The sequence below is a fragment of the Somniosus microcephalus genome, chromosome 19, assembly GCF_052327205.1.
Source record: "Somniosus microcephalus isolate GS21.2 chromosome 19, FLI_Smic_1.0, whole genome shotgun sequence".
Taxonomy (NCBI): Eukaryota; Metazoa; Chordata; class Chondrichthyes; order Squaliformes; family Somniosidae; genus Somniosus; species Somniosus microcephalus.
The window spans coordinates 64,594,591-64,617,765 of NC_141005.1; the positions used below are offsets into that span (position 1 = coordinate 64,594,591).

At 44.5% G+C, this 23,175-nt stretch overlaps 1 protein-coding gene and 1 pseudogene across 2 annotated transcripts in view; one reads left to right on the top strand and one right to left on the bottom strand.

Annotated features, from left to right (window-relative positions):
• LOC147104534 (hydroxysteroid 11-beta-dehydrogenase 1-like protein A) overlaps positions 1-10,150 on the bottom strand; it is a 36,325-nt gene extending 26,175 nt beyond the window's left edge. The window contains exon 1 of the mRNA XM_085961920.1: positions 9,960-10,150. Within this exon, the coding sequence (XP_085818046.1) occupies positions 9,960-10,044 (85 nt within the window). The 5' untranslated portion in view covers positions 10,045-10,150. The remainder of the gene's footprint in view (positions 1-9,959) is intronic.
• LOC147104533 (uncharacterized) overlaps positions 1-22,266 on the top strand; it is a 51,497-nt pseudogene extending 29,231 nt beyond the window's left edge. The window contains exons 4-7 of the transcript XR_015072359.1: positions 15,005-15,210; positions 15,604-15,680; positions 19,866-19,982; positions 21,387-22,266. The product of XR_015072359.1 is annotated as an uncharacterized LOC147104533 (transcript). The remainder of the gene's footprint in view (positions 1-15,004; positions 15,211-15,603; positions 15,681-19,865; positions 19,983-21,386) is intronic.
• Positions 22,267-23,175: the final 909 nt, after the last annotated feature.

Sequence of the window (23,175 nt, forward strand, 5' to 3'; positions counted from 1 at the left end):
ACACACAAAGACATGCACATGACAACAGGAGAAACATGTGCAGAAACTGTGGAAGACCGCACGATTATACAGACAGGAGGAAATGTCCAGCATATGGAACAAGCTGCAATGCATGTGGCAAACTAAACCACTGGGAAAAGAGGTGTAGAACGAAGAAAGAAGGAACATACATCAAAAACAAAGGCGGACAGCAGAACCAGAGAAAGAAACACAATATCCATGCCATGGATGAACAGGATGATGATGATTATGGTCATGACAATACACTAAACATCGAAACCATAAAGGTACAGCTTCACGAGATGTCCAGAGCGGAAAATACTCCAAAGAGAGAATTGCACACCATCATCCAAATCGAAAAGAGGGTCAAAGGTCAGCCCACAACCATCAACTTAAAGTTGAAGCTCGACACGGGCTCAGAGCAACATTCTCCCATTGAGACTGTACCAGCAGATCTTTCCCGAAAACCTGAGAGAAGATGGCTACCCGAAAAAGGGTTGTTTAAAGGCAAGTAATGTCACGCTGACAGCATACGGGGGGGAGTGAGATTAAACAACTCGGAATAACCTTTGTCAAAGGGACACATAAAAGAAAGAACATCAACTGCATGTTCTATGTCACCGACACTGAGAGGCCAGCGATCCTTGGATTAAACAGCTGCGAGAAGTTGAGATTGATCTCAGTTGAATCACGAGCTGACGGAAACGTCACTGAGGATAGACAGCAACACCCCGCTGGAGAATCGCCCACAAATCAAGAGTAAAAAAGACTTGATAGACATGTATCCGGAATGTTTCGATGATACAGTGGGATGTTTCGGAGATTTCCAATACCACATCACCATCGATCCAGAGGTGAAGCCCGTTATCCATGCTCCACGAAAAGTACCTATCGAGCTGAAGACAAAGCTTGAAAGAGAGCTAAAGGAGATGGAAGAAAAGGGAGTGATCGTAAAGGTCACTGAACCCACAGACTGGGTAAACTCAATTGTGATATGAGAAAAGCTAAACGGGCGTCTCAGAATATGTTTGGACCCCAAAGATCTAAACCAGGCGATAAAGAGGGACCACTATCCCACCCCAATGCTAGAGGAATTTACGCCATCACTGGCAGGAGCCAAGGTTTTCTCAAAACCAGATGCCAGAAATGGATATTGGAACGTGAAGTTGGATGAGGAATCAACAACACTGACAACATTCAACACACCATTTGGGCGTTACAAATTCCTGCGGCTACCATTCGGGTTAAAGGTCAGTCAAGATATCTTTCAACAGAAAGTAGACGAGACATACAGAGGCTGTGGAGGAGCTATAGGAATAGCTGATGATATTCAGATCTATGGAGCAGATGAAAGAGACCATGATATGCACCTACATGAGGCCATGGAGCGTACCAGGAAGGCTGGCATCAAGTTAAATGCCGATAAGTGCATAGTTAAAGTCAAGGAATGCCGATTCTTCGGTATGATTTACACACCAGAGGGAGTCAAGCCAAGTCCTGAGAAGATTGCGGCGATTGCTGAAATGAAACCACCCAAAGATAAGAAAGAGCTGAGGAGTTACCTCGGCTTGGTCCAATACATGAGTTCTTTCATCCCAAACATGTCAGAACATACAACAAATCTTAGAGAGCTAATGAAAGAAGACGCCGAATACCAGTGGTCTGAATCACATGAAAGGAATTTCAAACAACTTAAAGAATTGTTGTGCAAAGAAACAAGTCTGTTATATGACAGAAGAAAACCAGTCACACTACAAGTAGACGCTTCTACCAGAGGACTAGGGGCAGCTCTTGTGCAGGAAGGAAAGCCAATCGCTTTCGCATCAAAGGCCTTGACGTCAGCCGAGACGAGTTACGCCAACATAGAAAGAGAACTATTAGCAGTAGTGTATGGATGCGAGAAATTCCATACATACCTGTATGGAAGGCAGTTTACAATAGAGAGTGACCATCGTCCACTAGAACAGATCTACAAGAAGAATCTGTGCAAAGCACCGACAAGACTGCAAAGACTACTTCTAAGGCTCCAAAGCTACGACTTCATGCTTAAATATAAGCCAGGAAAGGAAATGGTGCTAGCAGATGCGTTGTCTCGATTGTCACCATATGAGAAACACGAGGTGGAGGGTCTAACAACAGTAAAAAATCCACCACCTAGTGAGTGTTACCCCTACAAAGCTCAGTCAAATCAGAGATGAGACTAGCAAAGATGAGGAATTGCAACTACTCACACAAGAAGTGATACAGGGGTGGCCGGAGAGAATCCAGCAGGTACAGGCGACAATTCGTCAATACTGGACGATTAGAGACGATATCGCAACAGAAGACGGTATTCTCCTTGCTGGATCGAGGATCATCGTGCCAAAGACGATGCAGACAGAACTTCTCTATCTAATACACGAAGGCCACATGGGAATGGAGAAATGCAAGCTGAGAGCCAGATCAGCTGTATACTGGATAGGCATGTATAAAAATATCGAACAGATGGTTTCTGCATGTGGTATATGCCAGAAATACAGAAATGCACAACAGAAAGAGGAGATGATACCTAGTGAAATACCGTCAAGACCATGGCACACTGTTGGGGCAGATCTCTTCATATGCAATCAAGAATGGTATCTCATAGTGACAGATTACTATTCCAAGTTTCCTTTTGTGAGAAGGATGAAAGATCTGAGAGCCACAACTACCACCAGAATTGCAAAGAGCTTGTTTGCTGAACAAGAAATCCCGGAAAAGGTCATCTGTGACAATGGAACCCAGTTCACATCGAGTGAATTCAGAGCTCTGGCAGAAAAGTATGGGTTCAAAATAGTAACCTCATCCCCACATTTCCCAAGGGGACACAGATTCATTGAAAGACAGATCCAGACTGTCAAGAGAACTCTCATTAAAAGCAGTGAGATGGGGGAAGACCAAGACCTTGCCCTCCTATCACTCGGATCAACACCACTGAAAGCAGACATGAAATCACCTGCGGAATTGCTGAATGGGAGGAAGTTTAAGACTACCCTACCAGCAAAAGATACATCCTCCCCAGGACCAGGAGGACTTCAGACAGAAGCTGGCAGAAACACAAGTCTTGGGGAGCAAACATTACAACAAATATGCAAAGATGCTACCAGAATTGCTGAATGGGCAATCAATGCATGTGCAAGACCCGGTGTTGAAAACCTGGAATCCAGCCAAGGTCATTGGAAAAGCTGATATTCCAAGATCCTACTTTGTAGAGACCGAACCTGGTAACCAATACAGACGGAACAGACTCCACATCAGACCTTCACCTGAACTGGTTAAGCAGCAGACAACATCGGCAACATTGACAACACCAGCTACCACAAGCAGTACAATGACAGAAACAAGCGCCACAAATCAAACAACCACGAGCATGCACACTCCAACTCCAAGTGCGACAACAACAACAAGAGCGGAACACACCAAAACACCGCAGAGAGGAGTGGTCACCACCAAATCCACAAGATGGAGGGACAATATCCAACCACCTGAGCGATATTGCGAATAAGAAAAGAAAACTCACGATTCTTTGTATTTGATAATAGTTTAGATATATTTTTTTAATTTAATTAAATTTCATGTTTTAGTTTTTTGAGAAAGAGGGATGTTACATCGTTATATTAATACATCATTAAATGGAACTACTTGTTACATCATTATATGGAACTACTTTGGTTAGTGTATTTATATTGCTATGTGGCACACTGAAAGGCAGTGCAAGGTCGGACATCTTGTATCACTCCGCACCATGCGGCAGCAACATCATAAAAGCAAGAATACAACTGAGTGAAAGTCGGAAAACTAAATGAGTTAAAAGTGTCTATTACATAGTAATAAGAACACAAGGAGACACAACACCTACGTTTAACTTCACCAATCTTTTTCTCTTCACATATCTATAAAAGCTTTTACAGTCAGTTTTTATGTTCCCTGAAAGCTTACTCTCATATTCTATTTTCCCCTTCTTAATTAATCCCTTTGTCCTCCTTTGTTGAATCCTAAACTGCTCCCAATCCTCAGGTTTACTGCTTTTTCTGGCCAATTTATATGTCCTCCTTGGATCTTATGCTATCCCTAATTTCCCTTGTTAGCCACAGTTGAGTCACCTTTTTTGTTTTATTTTTATGCGATACTAGGATGAACAATTTCTGTAGTTCATCCATGCAGTCTTTGAATGCTTGCCATTGCCTATCCACCGTCAACCCTTTGAGTGACATTCCCCAATCAATCCTACCCAACTCGCGCCTCAGACCATCATAGTTTCCTTTATTTAAATTCAGGACCCTAGTCTCTGAGTCAACTACTGTACTTCATTCTCCATCTTAATGAAGAATTCTATCATATTATGATCGCTTTGACCCAAGGGGCCTCGTACAACAAGATTGCTAATTAATTCTTTCTCATTACATAATACCCAGTCTAAGATGGCCTGATCTCTGGTTGGTTCCTCGACATATTGGTCCAGGAAACCATCCCGTAAACACTCCAGGAATTCCTCCTCCACAGTATTGTTGCTAATTTGGTTAGCCCAATCTATATGTAGATTAAAGTCACCCATGATGACTGCTGTGCCCTTATTGCACGCTTCTCTAATTTCCCTTTTAATGCCATCCCCAACCTCCGCATTACTGTTTGGAGGTCTATATACCGCTCCCACTAACGTTTTCTGCCCCTTGGTATTTCTCAGTTCAACCCATACAGATTCCACATCAATCAGAGCTAATATCCTTCCTTACAATTGTGTTAATCCCTTCTTTAACCAGCAATGCTACCCCACCTCCCTTTCCTTTTTGCCTACCTTTCCTGAATATTGAATACCCCTGGATGTTGAGTTCCCAGCCTTGGCCACCCTGGAGCCATGTTTCCGTAATCCCAATCAAATCATATTCGTTTACCTCTATTTGTGCAGATAATTCATCCACCTTATTCCGAATGCTCCTTGCATTAAGACACAGTCTTCAGGCTTGTTTTTTTCTCTGACTGCCACTTTTGTTTTTCTCCTTCCTATCTTTTGCTTTTCTCCTTGTTTCCCTTTCCTCTGTCCCCCTGTTCAGGTTCCCAACCCCCTGCCATTTTAGTTGAAACCCTCCCCCAGAGCACTAGCAAACACTCCCCCTAGGACATCGGTCCCGGCCCTGCCCAGGTGCAATCAGTCCGATTTGAACTGGTCCCACTTCCCCCAGAACCGGTTCCAATGTCCCAGGAAATTGAATCCCTCCCCCCTGCACCATTCCTCTAGCCACGTATTCATCTGAAATATCCTTCGATTTCTACTCTGACTAGCACGTGGCACTGGTAGCAATCCTGAGATTACTACCTTTGCGGTCCTATTTTTAAATTTACCTCCTAACTCCCTATATTCAGCTTTTAGGACCTCATCCTATATCGTTAGTGCCTATATGCACCACGACAACTGGCTGTTCACCCTCCCCTTCCAAAATGTTCTGCAGCCGCTCTGAGACATCCTTGACCCTTGCACCAGGGAGGCAACACACCATCCTGGAGTCTCATTTGCGGCCGCAGAAACGCCTATCTATTCCCCTTACAATAGAATCCCCTATTACTATAGCTCTCCCGCTCTTTTTCCTCCCGTCCTGTGCAGCAGAGCCACCCCTGGTGCCAGGAAGTTGGCTGCTGCTGCCTTCCTCTGATAAGCCATCCCCCCCAATCAGTATCCAAAGCCATCCCCCCCAATCAGTATCCAAAGCGGTATATCTGTTTTGAGAGGGGGATGTCCACAGGGGACCCCTGCACTATCTGCCTGCGCCTACTGCTCTGTTGGTCACCCCTTCCCTTTCTGCCTGTCCAACCTTTGCCTGCGGTGTGACCAACTGCTCAAACGTGTTATCCACGAATTCCTCAGCATCGCAAATGGTCCAGTATGAATCCAATCGCAGCTCCAGCGCCGCAATGCGGTCTGCCAGTAGCTGCAGCTGGATACACTTCCCGCACACATGGTTGTCAGGGACACAGGAAGTGTCCCTGAGTTCCCACATAGCGCAGGAGGAGCATGCCACGAGGCCGAGCTCTCCTGCCATGACTTACCCTTTAATTAATTGAAATTAAATTAAATCAAATCAATCCCACCAATTACACTACAGTTAAATGATATACTTAAGAGGCCTGGTTTACCAACAGTCCCCGCTACACCACAGAGACCTTAAATAACTATAAACCACAGAGTTAAAGTTTAAAAAGAGAGAAATACTCACCAACCAATCACTCACCTGCTTCCTGGTGACGTCACACTTTGATTACTTTTTACTTCCCTCCCTCTGAGCTCGGAGACTGGTATGCCTCTCGAGCCTCGCTGCCGCTTTTATTTACCTCCGGTGCTGCCTCACTCCAATCAGGCAGTTAATTGGCACTAATCCCTTCCCGCCTGGTTTCGGCGGGTCCCAGTGCGGGGCCGGTACCCGCCGCCCCTGAAACTTACGTGGGGCGGGGTTTTGGGCGGGATGGTGTCGGGACCCCCAAATTCGGGATTTTCGGAACCCGCCCGACGGCTGGGGGGAAATCGGGGCCCTGGTGTTACTGACAAGTCTATTGGTGAGTCACTGAACGAGGAAGTAGTCAGAAGGACAGCCATTCCACAAGCTGGGAAGATGGTCAGAAAAGAACAGGGGCAGTTATCCAGATAGGTCTACGGAGGAAGCCTGGCTTAGCAAGGGGAATTCTCTCAAGCGGAAAGGCAGTCAGGATCAGAAGACTGAGCAGAAGATAAGCGAGCACATTAATGGGGATAGTGGCATATTTTTATTATTTTTCCTTTTCTCGAGGAAGAATAGAATGTTAGTTGAATCTTGGTGAGATTTGATTGAATCTATTGCTCTGTACACTCGCTATTTGTAACATAAAGCAACTTAATGATTCATATCTGGTTTCATCTCACTAAAGTCCTTGTCTACCTTTGGAAATATTGGAGAAGTACATGTATAAAAGACATGACATTGATTTCAGATCACAAAGTGGTCTTAATGCTACCTCCGTGAGTTACATTGTCATATACTGTAGTTAGATATTGGGCAGTACAGACACACTCCTGAATGCGAGAAGTTCAGATTGCATACAGGAGTGTGTAGCAGCATTTTACCTAAGAGAACATCTAAGGCAGACCTGAAACTTGTAACAAATACCCTCCTTAAAGCTTTCTGTCTCTGTCTCATCCTCCAATAACCTCAAAACCCATCCCTTTGGCCTAAGCTTTTGATCACCCATCGGAATCTCTAACTTCCTGGCTCAGCTTCTGTTTTTCATTGTGAAGCACCTTGGGGCATTCTTTGGTTAAAGGTGCTATTTAAATGGTGTTGGTTATTGAGGCTCGGATAATGGATTTACAAAACACCTTTAGAAACTAATTTGATATCGTGATGAAGTCACCAATTTGCAGTTCTTGCAGAAAAGGTGACAAAATTGATTTGCACAATAGGATCCCCCAAAACACCGGACTATATGCAGCCTAATTACAAATGGGTGCAATTGCAGAATACAGTCGGCAAAAGACAGGTAAAAATCCATGTCTAAAAACAGAATTTGACTACTTCATTACAGAAATAGTCAAACCCGTGTCCCTGCATAAGGTTGAGTAATGTCAAATTGCCGTATGCAGATTACAGAATGAGTTTTTAAATCTTGCCAGTGTGAATTACCACTTTCAGGGCTTTGGGTTTGCTTCAGGTTTTTTTTTGTTACATGGACATCGGCCCTTTCCATTGCACATAAAATGTTGGAATTTTCATATAAATTGTAGAGGAAATGGAGCTGAACAAAGTCCTAGAATTTAAACTATTGATTTGCATTCACAGTGAGCCTCTAAGTGTTTGGTTAAAGTTCCAATTGCAAACATTGCTTAAATGCTAACCATGAGTCTGTCTGACTTTGGAAAAAGTCAACAGCAACCTCGTTAAATACAAGTAAAGGGGGCTTTTGTTAACAATAAGCAGATTTGACCACATCAGGAAGTGTTCTGCTATCTTTAACGGCTTTGTATTGCTGTTTCTTTAAAAAATCCGGGCCTTGGTGAATCCCAGAAAGCTTACTTTCAGGTCCACATATCAGGTGCCAGCCCTTTTGTGCAGGTTTAACACAACATAGAAGCAGCTTTTCAGCGAAACCAGGTGCAGCTGACAATACACAATCAAAATTAGTACAAAACAAAGATTTTGAAGACTTATGTTTTTGTTAAGGTTTCAGACCTAGTCAGAAAACTTTGTAAGCTCTTGATGTCCTCAGAGCACTGAATTTGGCATTTTAATTATGTCAGCCTTGGCTCACTGGTAGCATTCTCATCTCTTGAGGTCATAAACTAGGCTGAAACTCCAGCGCAGTACTGAAGGAATGCCGGACTGTCTGAGATGCTGTCCTTTAGATGAGGGCGCCATCTGCCACCTTGGGTGAACATAAAGTACCCATGGCACTATTTGAAGAAGAGCTGGGGAGTTCTCCTGGACAGATTATCTTGTCATTATCTCATTGCTGTTTGTGGGACCTTGGTGTGCACAAATTGTCTGCTGCCTTTTCCTAAATTACAACACTGACTATACCAGTGCAGGAGTTCCTCAGGGCAGTGTCCTGGGCCCAACCATCTTCAGCTGCTTCATCAATAACTTTCCCTCCATCATAAGGTCAGAAGTGTGGATGTTCGCTGACGATTGCACAGTGTTCAGTTCCATTCGCAAGTGCCAGGCAATGACTATCTCCAACCAGAGAGAGTCTAACCACCTCCCGTTGGCATTCAGTGGCATTACTATCACCGAATCCCACACCATCAACATCCTGGGGTTCACCATTAACCAGAAACTTAACTGGACCAGCCACATAAATACTGTGGCTACAAGAGCAGGTCAGAGGCTGGGTATTCTGCGGCGAGTGCCTCGCATCCTGACTCCCCAAAGCCTTTCCACCACCTACAAGGCGCAAGTCAGGAGTGTGATGGAATACTCTCCACTTGCCTGGATAAGTGCAGCTCCAACAACACTTAAAAAGCTCGACAGGGTGCTTGATTGGCACCCCATCCACCACCTTAAACATTCACTCCCTCCACCACCGGCTCACCGTGGCTGCAGTGTGTACCATCTACAAGATCTGCTGCAGCAACTCATCGAGGCTTCTTCAGCAGCACCTCCCAACCCCCTAATCTCTAGCACCTATGAGGACAAGGGCAGCAGGCACAGGGAACACCACCACCTCCAAGTTCCCCTCCAAGTCACACGCCATCCTGACTTCGAAGTATATCGCCGTTCCTTCATCGTCACCGGGTCAAACTCCTGGAACTCCCTACCTAACAGCACTGTGGGAGTACCTTCATCACACGGACTGCAGCGGTTCAAGAAGGCGGCTCGCCACCGTGCTAGGAATGGATTTTGTACCGAACACGCTTTAGTACCATAATTGCATTATTGTTCTCGAGGGCAATTCAGGATGGGCAATAAATACTGGCCTTGTCAGTGATGCCCACATCCCATGAATGAATTTTTTTTTTTAACTTCAAAAGTGCTTCATTGGCTGTAAAGGTGCTATATAAATGCAAGTTCATTCTTTCTCCGCACTTCTGAATAACAATTTAACTATAGCTATTCTTTATGTACCATTTCCCTCACTGGAGAAAACTTTAAAACCACAATTTGAGTTTTATTTGGTCAGTGAATTGGGTGAGATTTTCAATAAAGTTGCAATGAAATCAAAGGGTTGCGGATTTTAACCATGGAATTGATTCACTTTTGCAACAGCAAAAAGCGACAAAACCTACAATTTTAAGCTTCCAATATCCACAAGTCTCCTTGTTTAATGGCTGACTGCAACGGCACTATTTAAAACTCGTGTCTCATTACTGAGTGGCTCTGAGAGTCTAAAATTCACTGCAATAGTGTGCACTGAGAGAGATCGGTGGAGCTATGCATTTCAGTACTCCTATAGATCTGATATAAGGGAATGCAGCTACTTACCTGGACTGAAGGAGTCTGGCATGAAAAGGTAATAAGCAGCCAGCAGAACCGCAGCAGGCAGCAGCAAATTCTTTACTCCAGCCATGGTACAGGAAATCTGTGCTTCTGTGGATCACGCCCGTCCCAGAAGCCCAGCACAGTTTGGGACTTGAGCCCCTGTGCTGGCGAATGCTGTGGGAAGTCTGTGCATTCTGATGTGATAGGTTGGAAGAACTGATTGGAGCAAGTCAAGGTCCTACGAGGAGTCATTTGGCAGGTACTCAAAAGAATTGTATCGCAATAAAATCTGACTGTTTTGTAACTTGTATGACATGAGAATCTGGGGACAAAAGTCTAACTGTAGCTTTTGTGCACTGCAGGTCAAGCTGCCCCCATTTGTTGCATTTGTTCATTGGGTAAGAGCTGGTGAGCAGTATAATGCACATCTTGCATAGTCAGTTTAAAAAAAAAACCTTTGCAGATGTCAGATTGCACTTGTGGAGAACCAAGTATCTTAATACAGTGAAGAAAAATGTGATGTACAGTGTCAATAATTAAGTAACTTCCTCATGATTGTTAGTTGTGTATTACACCACTGGATCCACTAGAAATCTATTGCACTTGGATTATTTATACAGCTGGGGTACCTGGTGGGGAGTATTATCTGGTTATATTTTGGGTACACTCTGGACCATAGGCGCACTCTCAAAAGTAAGATTAATTTCCTCCCCAGGCAAGAATGAAAGTATATGGAATGTTTAAATATCAATATTGTATTTATATAGTGCCGGCCTTCCAATCTCCACCCTCCCCAAACTCCAACTCTTGCAAATCTTTGCTGCCCCCATCCTGTCCCACACAAAGTCTCATTAGCCCATCACTGCGTCCTCGACGACCTCCACTGGCTCCCTGTCCCCAACGTAATGAATTTAAAATTCTTGTCCTCATTTACAAACCAAAACCACAGATGTCAGATTGCACTTGTGGAGAACCAAGTATCTTAATGCAGTGAAGACAAATGTGATGTACAGTGTCAAATAATCTCTGGTACTGTTTTCCATCTTACTCTGGATACAAAGGTTATCTGTTTATACGTCTTGGGGGGTAAAATTGGGTCTAGCCCATTTTGGGGGCGCTAACCTCGCTGGGGTGCTAATTTTAGCGCCCCAAACTAGTTAGCGCCTCACCCCGTAAATTCAGTAGAAGCGCCCCAAGAAGGAGGTGAAGCGCCACTTCTCAATATCGCTGCGCTACGTGCTGCAGCACCATGCACGTAGCAGCGCGTCATTGCAGACCTCCTCCCCTGCCAGACCACCGGGGGGCGGGGTGCCATGGAAACAGCCCGGCACTGGAGGAGTGCGGGCTGAACCATCGCGGCTGGCACCCCGCATACAACTGTGAAAGGGGGTAGGTGTTGGCAGTCGGCCAAAGTAAAAATGGCCGCCCGACACCTTCCCTTTAAATTGCGCCGCTGCCCACTACCGCCGCTGCAAAACCGCCTCCTGATCCTGTCGCACATATCGCCCTGCAGAGTGGGGCGCTACCAGCTACTACCGCTGCTAACGTCCCACTGAATTTCGCAGGAGGTGTTAGCGGCGCCGGGCGCTAGTGTATTTGCGCCCCCAGGGGCGCTAACGAGAGGCGCAAAGCAACCCAATTTCTAGCCCCTTCTTTCTACACAACCAAAACTGAGATTAGTCAGGACATGGGTTACTATCAGATACTCGCATGGACGTTGCAACTTTAGCAAACCTACCACAACACCCTGATAGCTAACAGTAAAGGTTTTACTGGTAAAGGTGATACAAGTATAGCAGTGCAACAACATACTGCCCAGCTCAATACAACCTCACTGGTTTATAGCAAAACATTACCTTGGCAAGACTGGAAGGACAGGGAAGAGGCAATGCGCTAGAAGCCAGAGTTTAAAGGTTATGCGGTGACACTCGGGCTGAAGGAGATTTTGTGCGGTGGGGAAAGCAGGGGAGGTGACTTGGTTTTGGAGGGATTTGTGAATGAGAGAGGATTTTGAGGGTCAGAGGTCCAAATTTAGGTGAGTTGGAATGTGGGCAGTGAAGATTCGGATGAGTTGGAGCTCATGTAGGTTGCAATGTTCCCTCTGATTTTTTTTCTGGGCCGCACGGCCCCTTTAACACCGATGCGCAGTTTTACTATCTAAACACCAGCTGCGCGGGACCTTCAGAGTGCTGCGCCGCAACGCAGATTAAAGGCAACATTGGTAGGTTGGACCTCGGGTGGCAGTAGTGAGGAAAGCTTTTGAGAAGTAGAGACATAAGTTACCGAATGCACGGATGATGGTTTCAGTGGTGCGGTTGAGATTAAGATGGAAATGGGCAGTCTTGCTGACCGGATATGGGGTCAGGGTCAAGTAGGACATGGAGTTCATTTGTGTACAATCAGATTGAACCTGTGTGAACAACTAGGGAGGGCGATGGAATCACAAGCTGAACAGGATGGCTTCAATCTTCCCAATATTAAGTTGGTGGAAGTTCTGACTCGTCCACAACTTGATGTCAGATGAACAGTTAGACATCACAGTGGTGGTTTTGGAGTCGAGGGTGATGGCAGAGGGGGACAGCCGGGTGTGTTAACATGCATATGGAAACTGACACCAAGCCTCTGGGTAATGTTGTTGTGGAGCAGCATATGGACGAGGAATAGGAGGGACTAAGGATGGAATCATAGTTTGTATCGTCGTATGTGCGATTTCACAGGGAGCTGTCACAGAAATTGCTGCAGAATTTCTGACCCTCTGCATTGTTTTAAAGGAACCAAATGGCCCAGGCGATCCTAGGCTGCTGAGGGAAGTTAAGGAGGAAATCGTGGAGGTACTGGCTATAATCTTCCACTCCTCCTTAGATACGGGGTGGTACCAGAGGACAGGAGAATTGCAAATGTTACACCCTTGTTCATAAACCCAGCAACTACAGGCCAGTCAGTTTAATCTTGGTAGTGGGGAAGCTTTTAGAAATGATAATCAGGGACATAATTAAGTTACTTGGACAAGTGTGGATTAATTAAGGAAAGCCAGCACGGATTTGTTAAAGGTAAATCGTATTTAACCAACTTGATTGAATTTTTTGATGAGGTAACAGAGAGGGTTGATGAGGGCAATGCAGTTGGACATGTACTGTATATGGATTTCCAAAAGGCATTTGATAAAGTGCCACATAATAGACTTGCCAGCAAAGTTGAAGCCCATGGAATAAAAGGGACAGTGGCAGCATGGATACGAAATTGGCTAAGTGACAGGAAACAGGGAGTAGTGGTGAACGGTTCTTTTTCGGACTGGAGGAAGGTATACAGTGGTGTTCCCCAGGGGTCGGTACTAGGACCACTGCTTTTCTTGATATATATTAATGACTTGGACTTGGGTGTACAGGGCACAATTTCAAAATTTGCAGATGACACAAAACTTGGATGTATAGTGAACAGTGAGGAGGATAGTGATCGACTTCAAGAAGACATAGACAGGCTGGTGAAATGGGCGGACATGTGCCAGATGAAATTTAACGCAGAAAAGTGCGAAGTGATACATTTTGGTAGGAAGAACGAGGCGAGGCAATATAAACTAAAGGGTACAATCCTAAAGGGGGTGCATGAACAGAGAGACCTGGGGGTATATGTGCACAAATCGTTGAATGTGGCAGGGCAGGTTGAGAAAGCGGCTAAAAAAAAAGCATATGGGATCCTGGGCTTCATAAATAGAGGTATAGAGTACAAAAGCAAGGAAGTTATGATGAACTTTTATAAAACACTGGTTTGGCCTCAACTGAAGCATTGTGTCCAATTCTGGGCGCCGCACTTTAGGAAGGATGTGAAGGTCTTGGAGGGGGTGCAGAGGAGATTTACAAGAATGGTTCCAGGGATGAGGGACTTCAGTTACGTGGATGGACTGAAGAAGCTGGGGTTGTTCTTCTTAGAGCAGAGAAGATTGAGTGGAGATTTGATCGAGGTCTTAAAATCATGAGGGGTCTGGACAGAGTAGATAGAGAGAAACTGTTCCCATTGGCAGAAGGGTCGAGAACCAGAGGACACAAATTTAAGGTGATTGGCAAAAGAACCAAAGGGCTGTCGTAAATAAAGCAAACTTAATGGGGGTGGGGGGGAATACATGACCTTTTCTAAAGACTTTGCAAGGTAAAGGTTTTGTGCCACCCATTTTGGTTTTGTGCCGAGTCATTTATCGCTCGCCCTCCCGCTCATGGTTGACCACGTGGAAGATATCGACAGTCGGGACAAAAGTTGACCGGCAGACAGATGCACGCTCACTCTGTTCCTTACAGTCCATGTGAATTGGCTCGGACATCCAGAAACCAATTGCAATCTGAAAACATGTAAAATGGAAACAACAACAACTTGCATTTATATAGCGCCGTTAATGTAGTAAAACGTCCAAAAGTAAGTGTTATTTGGGCTACTGGGATGAGGAGGCCTAGCCTCTGAGGGAGTGACGGTGGTCATCTGTAAGGATAGTGTCAACCCAGCGTGTCCTAATGAGCATGAGCCACAACACAAAACTAATCACCGTTCTCCACTAAATTGACAATTTCACTCGGGGGTAGCTTATGTGGGAAATTGGAAAAACTCTCATTAATTTGATGGTGAGTGTTCTTTTGAGGTTGTCGTCGCGATGCATTCAAGCAGAGAGAGTTGCGAGACATTTAACTCTGTGTCTGTCCTGTGCAATACCTGATGGGGAATTCCTTGTTGCTTTCCATCATGCTGTCATTCCTCACTTGATGAGAAGACAAGTTTTACCCTACTCTACCCGAGCAGCCATCTCTAACCTGGGAATGCTTGGTACTACAGGTAATATGAATTATAAAGAGAAATGGTCAGTTCTGTCACACTCTGGCCACAATGATTGAGCTAATATGGAATGGTCTAGAAAGAATATGCAACACTCGGAAGGTTGCCCCAGTTCACATCTCCGAATCTCTGCACAACTTCCATTATAATTATGAAAGAATCAAAAGCTACCGTTAGTTGATTTAGGCACCGGTGTAATATCTAGTGTTCATTTTGATATTTGTGTTTTCTAGAGGCTAAAGGTAGTGCACAAAGGACATCCAAGCGACTGGCTGAAAAGAGACAGAAGGAGCAGGGTGAGGATTCTACAAGTACAAGAGCCTCACTACCTTCAGTTGCTGCCATTCCTCCTCCTCCTCCTCCTCCACCACCTCCTCTTCCATCTTCCTGTAATCTGGTGCTTAAAGCCCCTCTGAAAGAGAAGACCAACCTCAACACAGTAAGTAACCAGCCTCAAAAGGAAGCTATATAGTCGTGGATAAGTGATAAGTTTGATGCTTGCTATACATTTTTTTTTGGGGGGGGGGGGTGGTGGTGAGTTGTGGAGAAGGCGGAGGATATCACCAAACTGAAAGCTGTATCCTCTCTATACTAACCCATTAGAGTGGACCGTACACATAGTCAGAAGGAGCTAGGAAGCCCTGTGTTTTTTTACTTTTAGAAGAAAAGAAAGAAAAATTTGCATTTCTATAGCGCCTTTCGCGACCTCAGGACATCCCAAAGTGCTTTACAACTAATGAAGTACATTTGAAGTGTAGTCGCTGTTGTAATGTAGGAAATTCGGCAGAAGTTTCACGCACAGCAAATTTGAGACCTATTCCCTGTCTTGCAGAGAGAAGTGATGGTCTCAGCGACCCCAGATCTGCTGGAAAGTTACGGACTGGGCAAATTGAATCGACGTTGTAAAAGGTGAGAGGGCGGTGCATTGAATTTGAAGCATAGTTACTACACTTTGGAATTTGAATCCTGTATTTTGCTCGCATTTCTCACAATTCTCTTCAGCCTGCTTGGTCAGGTTTGTTATGTCACAGGTAAGGACACCTGGCACCCTTGACTGAGAGCCCCACTCTGGCTGCCCAGTGACACTGACTGGCAGCAAGAGGTGTTCAAGCTTTTGTCATTGTGAGCTGTATAGGTGTGTTCCACAGAGCCATGAGGACCATGTGTAAAATTTAAATCCATGTTCACATTCATTTTCCATACATCACAAGTTGACGATACTCGCAGATCTTGGTGGTCTGATTTCGGGTTTATCCACCAACGAGGCAACATTTGTGGTTGCGTTAGTGAAAGGGCATGGGGGAATGTTACAGCAAAAAATTAGATTCAGATTCTTTCTTTCTCTCTGATTTTAAGAATCCTTCACTGTGTTAAGTATTAGATACTCTGATGGAATAAATATTCCTCTAAAAGGGAAGGGCAGAGCTCTTTGGAGAACATTTTGAATTGTATAAGTTACCTGTGGTTAGGAGTTCTGTAAAGGCGTGCCAGACATGGAGATCATGTATCCTAATTTTTAAAAAGAAAATAAGATGAAAACTGGGATTTCTAGTGTACAAAGACAATGTGCTACGTTTGCCAAAATAACATGCACACCACTAGCCACTATGCATTGTATGTATTGCTCCAAGATAGACGCTCAGACCACCAGGAGGTAAGAACTCTTTGCTATACGTAGCGGCATTATAAATCTGATCCTGAAAATGTCCTTGATTTGTTACTTCTAGTGAAATCATAAAAGATGTTTTTTTTTTAGAATTTCCCTTTATATACTGATTAGAGGAGATTTTCACATGCATCCATGATCTTGCTATACAGAATGATGGAAATTCTCACTTTCATATGTGAGGTGTGAGTTCACATTGAGCATGGTGAGGATGAGTGTCATCGCCTTGACTAAGCAGAGTGTCAGAGTTCTGCATATTAAGTTCAATTGTGGGCATGGATATGCAGCACAGAATATGTGTTCATTTTCAGCTTTACCAAGATCAATGTGTAGAAATGTTCCTGGTGGAGAAACTAGGGAAGATGTAGGTGAGGCCATCCTCATTGTAATATATCACACACAAAATAACATCTCCATTAAGGGACACTGTGAAATGTACCTGAACATATTGCCGCTTAATAGGCAACTTGTAGCCATAGTTTAATCAGCAGCAAGGAATATTGCAAAAAACACTGAGCATTGGGTTTAGGGTCCAAATGTCCATGGCCTGTAGCTGCTGTGCATGCACAATCTCATGTAATTTGATACATTTTATGTCAAAGTCAAGTCCTCAAAACTTGGATCCCCAAATACCTCAATGATGGTGGAGCCCAGCACGTGAGTGCAAAAGACAAGGCTGAAGCGTTTGCAACCAACTTCAGCCAGAAGTGCCAAGTGGATGATCCATATCGGCCTACTCCAGAGGTCCCCACCATCACAGAAGCCATTCTTCAGCCAATTCGATTCACTGCACGTGATATCAAGAAATGGCTGAGCGCACTGGATACAGCAAAGGCTATGGGCCCCGACAACATCCCGGCTATCATGCTGAAGACTTGTGCTCCAGAACTAGCCGCGCCTCTAGCCAAGCTGTTCCAGTACAGCTACAACACTGGCATCTATCTGACAATGTGGAAAACTGCCCAGGTATGGCCTGTCCACAAAAAGCAGGACAAATCCAACCTGGCCAATTACTGCCCCATCAGTCTACTCTCAATCATCAGCAAAGTGATGGAAGGTGTCATCAACAGTGCTATCAAGTGGCACTTACTCACCAATAACCTGCTCACTGATGCCCAGTTTGGGTTCCGCCAAGAACACTCGGCTCCCGGCCTCATTACAGCCTCGGTCCAAACATGGATAAAGGAGCTGAATTCCAGAGGCGAGGTGAGAGTAACTGCCCTTGACATCAAGGCAGCATTTGACCGAGTCTGGCATCAAGGAGCCCCAGTAAAACTGAAGTCAATGGGAATCGGGGAAAACGCTCCACTGGCTGGAGTCATACCTAGCACAAAGGAAGATGGTTATGGTGGTTGAAGGTCAATCAGCACAGCCCCAGGACATCGCGGCAGGAGTTCCTCAGGGCAGTGTCCTGGACCCAACCATCTTTAGCTGCTTCAGCAATGACCTTCCCTCTAACGTAAGGTCAGAAATGGGGATGTTCGCTGATGACTGCACAGTGTTCAGCGCCATTCGCAACTCCACAGATAATGAAGTAGTCCATGCCCGCATGCAACAAGACCTGGACGGCGTTCAGGCTTGGGCTGATAAGTGGCAGGTAACATTCGCGCCACAGAAGTGCCAGGCAATGACTAGCTCCAACAAGCGAGAGTCTAACCACCTCCCCTTGACATTCAATGGCATTACCATCGCCAAATCCCCCACTATCAACATCCTGGGGGTCACCATTAACCAGAAACTTAACTGGACCAGCCACATAAATACTGTGGCAACAAGAGCAGGTCAGAGGCTAGGTATTCTGTGGCGAGTCTCTCGCCTCCTGACTCCCCAAAGCCTTTCCACCATCTACAAGGCACAAGTAAGGAGTGTGATGTAATACTCTCCACTTGCCTGGATGAATGCAGCTCCAACAACACTCAAGAAGCTCGACACCATCCAGGACAAAGCAGCCCACTTGATTGGCACCCCAGCCACCACCTTAAACATTCACTCCCTCCACCACCGGCGTACCATGGCTGCAGTGTGTACCATCTACAAGATGCACTGCGGCAACTCGCCAAGGCTTCTTCGGCAGCACCTCCCAAACCCGTGACCTCTTCCACCTAGAAGGACAAGGGCAGCAGGCGCATGGGAACACCACCACCTCCAAGTTCCCCTCCAAGTCACACACCATCCTGACTTAGAAGTATATCGCGGATCCTTCATCGTCGCTGGGTCAAAATCCTGGAACTCCCTACCTAACAGCACTGTGGGAATACCATCACCACACGGACTGCAGCGGTTCAAGAAGGCGGCTAACCACCACCTTTTCGAGGGCAACTAGGGATGGGCAATAATTGCTGGCATTGCCAGCGACACCCTGAACCCATAAACAAATTTTTTAAAACTCTGGAGGTCTCAGATTGAAAGAGATTTGGATTTTCAGGATGCCTGATGATGCCTTGCAGTGGGGGGTTAACAGGCCACTAAGTACTGACAGAAATCCAGTATGCTAGAGTGTGAACTTTTATTAAGCAGTGAACCAGAATTGAACCTGGCGCCTTCTGATTTATACCGTTCAGTGCCTTTTACCCACTAGACCTTCGGGGAGCTACATGAAACCTTTAACTGCAAGTAGAAACATTTTCTCTGTGGTGATTACCTCTGCCTTTCTCATCTTTACAAATGGGGATCCCTAGAGGATTACCACAGAACTTTCCTAGTATATGTTAGGGGTCTAGAAAATTCAATCCTTCAAAAATTCATCCCAATGCGGAATGTAAACTTGATGCACAAACCTCTGTTACCACCTTTCCTCTCCCTCATAAGCTCAAGGTACTTGGAAGAGAGGCATGTTCGGCTTCTTGTTTTCTTATGAATTCAACGAACTGCAGCCCTTGTTGGTAGAGTTTCCATACCTTATCTGATATAAAGATGGAATGGTATTTCATAACTGAAGTTCCTGTCTAAGATGCTGTCTCTCATCCAGCTCAAAGTTCTAGTGCTACTCCTTTCCCTGCATTTGAGGAGGAACGTCCTTTCTGTTAAGGGGATGTTGACATTTTTAATCCAGTTCCTGTTGAGCATGAGCCTGAAGCACAAAACTGCCCCTAACCTGACACTAATCCCACGCAGAGGCACCACAGGACAGCTTGTGTGGAGAATGAAACATGTCACACTGGTGTAGTAGGGGCTGCTCTGCTGAGGTTGGGGCTGATGCACATTGTTGGGCAGAGTAGAGGAAGCTTTATTCTGTGTCTGGCTATACCTGCCCTGGAAATGCTTGCTGCTGACACTGGGAACCTAAAATGGGAAAGGTTCCACTCCCCTGCACAAAACAAAGATCATTAAAATCTAGATTTCTAATATGAAATAACCATACTCGTTTCATTGACGACTGTTTGTTTTTAGTCACTTTACGGATTTACTTTTAAATGATGTGTTTGTAGTATTGGGGACCTGAGAGTTCCTGAGAGTGACCACAACATTCAACCTGTCAAAAGCATCCACTCTGAGCTGCTGGCTGCAAACCATTTTAAGAGGCTACGTTCAACAGGCATCCATAGGTATGTAGAAAGCTTTCTGTTTAAATGTTTACCTGCAAAAGTGATCTGGCAGATTCCACTCTGTTACCCCATGCCTTTTTAATTGGTGACATAATATAGAACTGTCTGCGGGTATCTTGGGCAATGGATGCTGGTGGTTTCTCATGATACACAAAGTCCTGGAGATTTTATGCTGGAGCAAGTCTGAGCATTCCCAATGCCCTAATGCTTCATGCTTAGCCCTCCATTTGAACTTCTATGTAAAAGGGGCTGAGTTCCTTGCAGATCTCTCTGCTATCTTTCTCCATCTTCCAGCTGTTAGCTCGTCCCTTCTTCATTTGTGATATGTACTGGAGTTCATATTAAATTGGGAAGTCACAAGGATTAGAGGAGATACGAATAATGCTGAACCGATTGGGAAAGTCAAAAATGGTTAATTTAAGCCACAGATCAGCAGAGTTGGGTAAAATAGGAGAGCACTTTCATCCAAGTAAACAAGGATATGTATTACTCGCAAATTGCTTGCTGGATTATTCCAAGTCGTCTTCTGGTAAACGCTGCACAACTTTTACATCACTTCAGAATGGTTTCCAGTATTGCGCACACAGTGCTTGCTGGATTATTCAAGTCTTCTTCTGGTAAATGCTGCACAACCTTTACATCACTTCAGAATGGTTTCCTGTTAACAAAAAACAGTTATTAATACTTTCAACTGGCATTGTGATCATAGGTTATTCTTGACGATGAGAAACATCTTTAGGTTGATTATATGATGATGTGGCTTTGAGACATAATCTTGAACCAACTGTTAATTTTGAATTTGCTCTATTATTAAACAGTGTTGTGAGGATTGTTTAACATTGGTACCAGTGTACTACGGGGAAAAAAAATCACACTTAAACCAATGTGCTTTAATGTGCAATATGCTTCATCTGTGATCCTCTCAATTAATCACCTCCAATTGCTTCAATTCCTACTGCATCACACCGACAATATAGCACTGTTGAAGGTCTGTATTTAATTCCTAAAATAAGGTATGCTAGCAGTAAATAAAAACAGAAAATGCTGGAAATTCTCAGCCGGTCAGGCAGCATCTGTGGAGAGAGAAACAGAGTTAATGTTTCAGGTCGATAACCCTCTCTCTCCACGGATGCTGCTTGACCTGCTGAGTATTTCCAGCATTTTCTGTTTTTATTTCAGATTTCCAACATCTGCAGTATTTTGCTTTTGTATGCTAGCAGTATCTTTATTTTTGTTGTGTGTTGGACAATAAGCTGATTGTATTCTACTAAACACCAGTGTTTACTCTACCTATGTAGTATTCATTTCCTGATGTTATCACTTAAATATTTTGTTACTAATTAGATGTCAAAATATTGCTGTTTCTTCTAAAGAACAATTTCCTGAATCTGCTTCCTCCTTTAGGTCTCCAGGTGGAACTCCATCCAAAACCCCTAAGAGCCAGCCAGCACAGGAAGGGGAAGTGAGCTCGCCTGCATCTGCCTTTAATACAACATTGCTGAATAAATTTCGCAATACAAAGAGCCCAATTGAGAGTGCTCCACGATCGCCATCCACCAGTGACAGTGACAGTGACAACTCTGGATTTGCCACACCAACAGGGACCCCGTGAGACAGACACCCTGTGTATCTCCATCTCCCAAGAGTGACTGAAACCTCTGGTTCTGCCTCTCGCCAAGGAATCATATTGAGCTGAAAAAGGTCTTACCTTAAACTTCTGAACTTGGTCAAAGATTGGTGTAAAGACGGTGTGAGCCTATGTAATAGAAGCACTCGTTACTGCTGATGATCCAAAACAACTCTAGGGAAAAATTGCTTACTTTTAAAACAAACAGCAAAAATAATTTCATCCACTTGTTCCTACTGCACCATCTGTTTATTCTACTTAAAAAAAGACCTGTTACAAAACTCAATATTAACAAGCATTACTAGCATTTGGGACAATCTTATTACTTCAGAATTCAGTGTACTTCTAAATGTATCTTTGCAAAGTCAATCGCCACGCTGGTATATCTTAAATAGCATAGATCTCCTCTAAGAATCTTAAAAGCGGTGGTTTTCAAACTTTCCTATGTAGGGAGCCCCTGTTAATATTTGAAACACTCCCGGGGACCCTTTCTCCTAACCCTTGAGTGATGTGATTCAAATTGTGCCCTGACACCCCTTAGTAATGTCATTTATTTTTACTTCTGTAATTTATCTACAGAAGCGCTAATATTGCTGCAACATATTATAGTCCATTAATTGTTCAATATTTGTAAAATACACAGCTCCATTTCCTGTTTCTCTGAGTTGTAATTTGAACAGGATTATTCCCATGGTTATGAAGAAAGCTGAGGTGGAACTTGTACAATGCCAATGATGAAGGTGCCAAAAGTGCAATTTTTCCATTTACACCTTTTCAAACTTGAGCGGGCTAATCAGTGACCAGTTTCATGAGTTACTTATCTGCCATCTGAAGTTCAAGTTACTGGATTGTGTCTGACGGGGGCATCGCAAAGGAGGGTTTTGAGGTGCAGCTGGAGGTTCCTACCATGAGAAACCAAAGACATACTCCCCAGGTCCTGAGCGTTAGATAATTGTTGCAGGACAACATGCTACCTGAACGGTAAAGCATCGTTCAAAACAATTCTTGAAATCCATCATCAGCTTCATGGTCCATCCTCTGGCCAGCAGACCACCCTACTCCTTTCTCAGTACAATCTCAAAGATGCTTCTTCGATGTGGCCTTCATTCACTGCTTTCCTTGCAGAACTCTTGGGAACCAATCACAAACTTCCAAAGAGTCTGTACCTCTCAGTTTGGAAACCACTGTTCTTGAGAGGGCTGCTGAAAAAGATTCTGTCCTTAAAGAATCTTTACTTATATAACAGTCTGTAGTATTAAGCAACAAAACGAAACCAGTGATAAATGTACAGGAAACTCTCGATTTACCGGCAAAATTCAGGAGTAGGTTCAGGTAAGTTTTACTTCATATTAGTGGCAGTTCCTGGATCTGTGGCTGTGTTACTGGCGCTCCTACACTTGTTGCTAAGCAACAGGGATGCTTGGTCTGTGGCCGGAGTTCCTGTACATGTTGCTAAGCAACAGGGAAGCCTGGATTTGTTGCTGTGTACGGAGCTCTCGTACCTTTTAAAACTATACCTCTCTGTAATCCGGACTTTTTGATAAACCGGCACCACGCTGGTCCCGT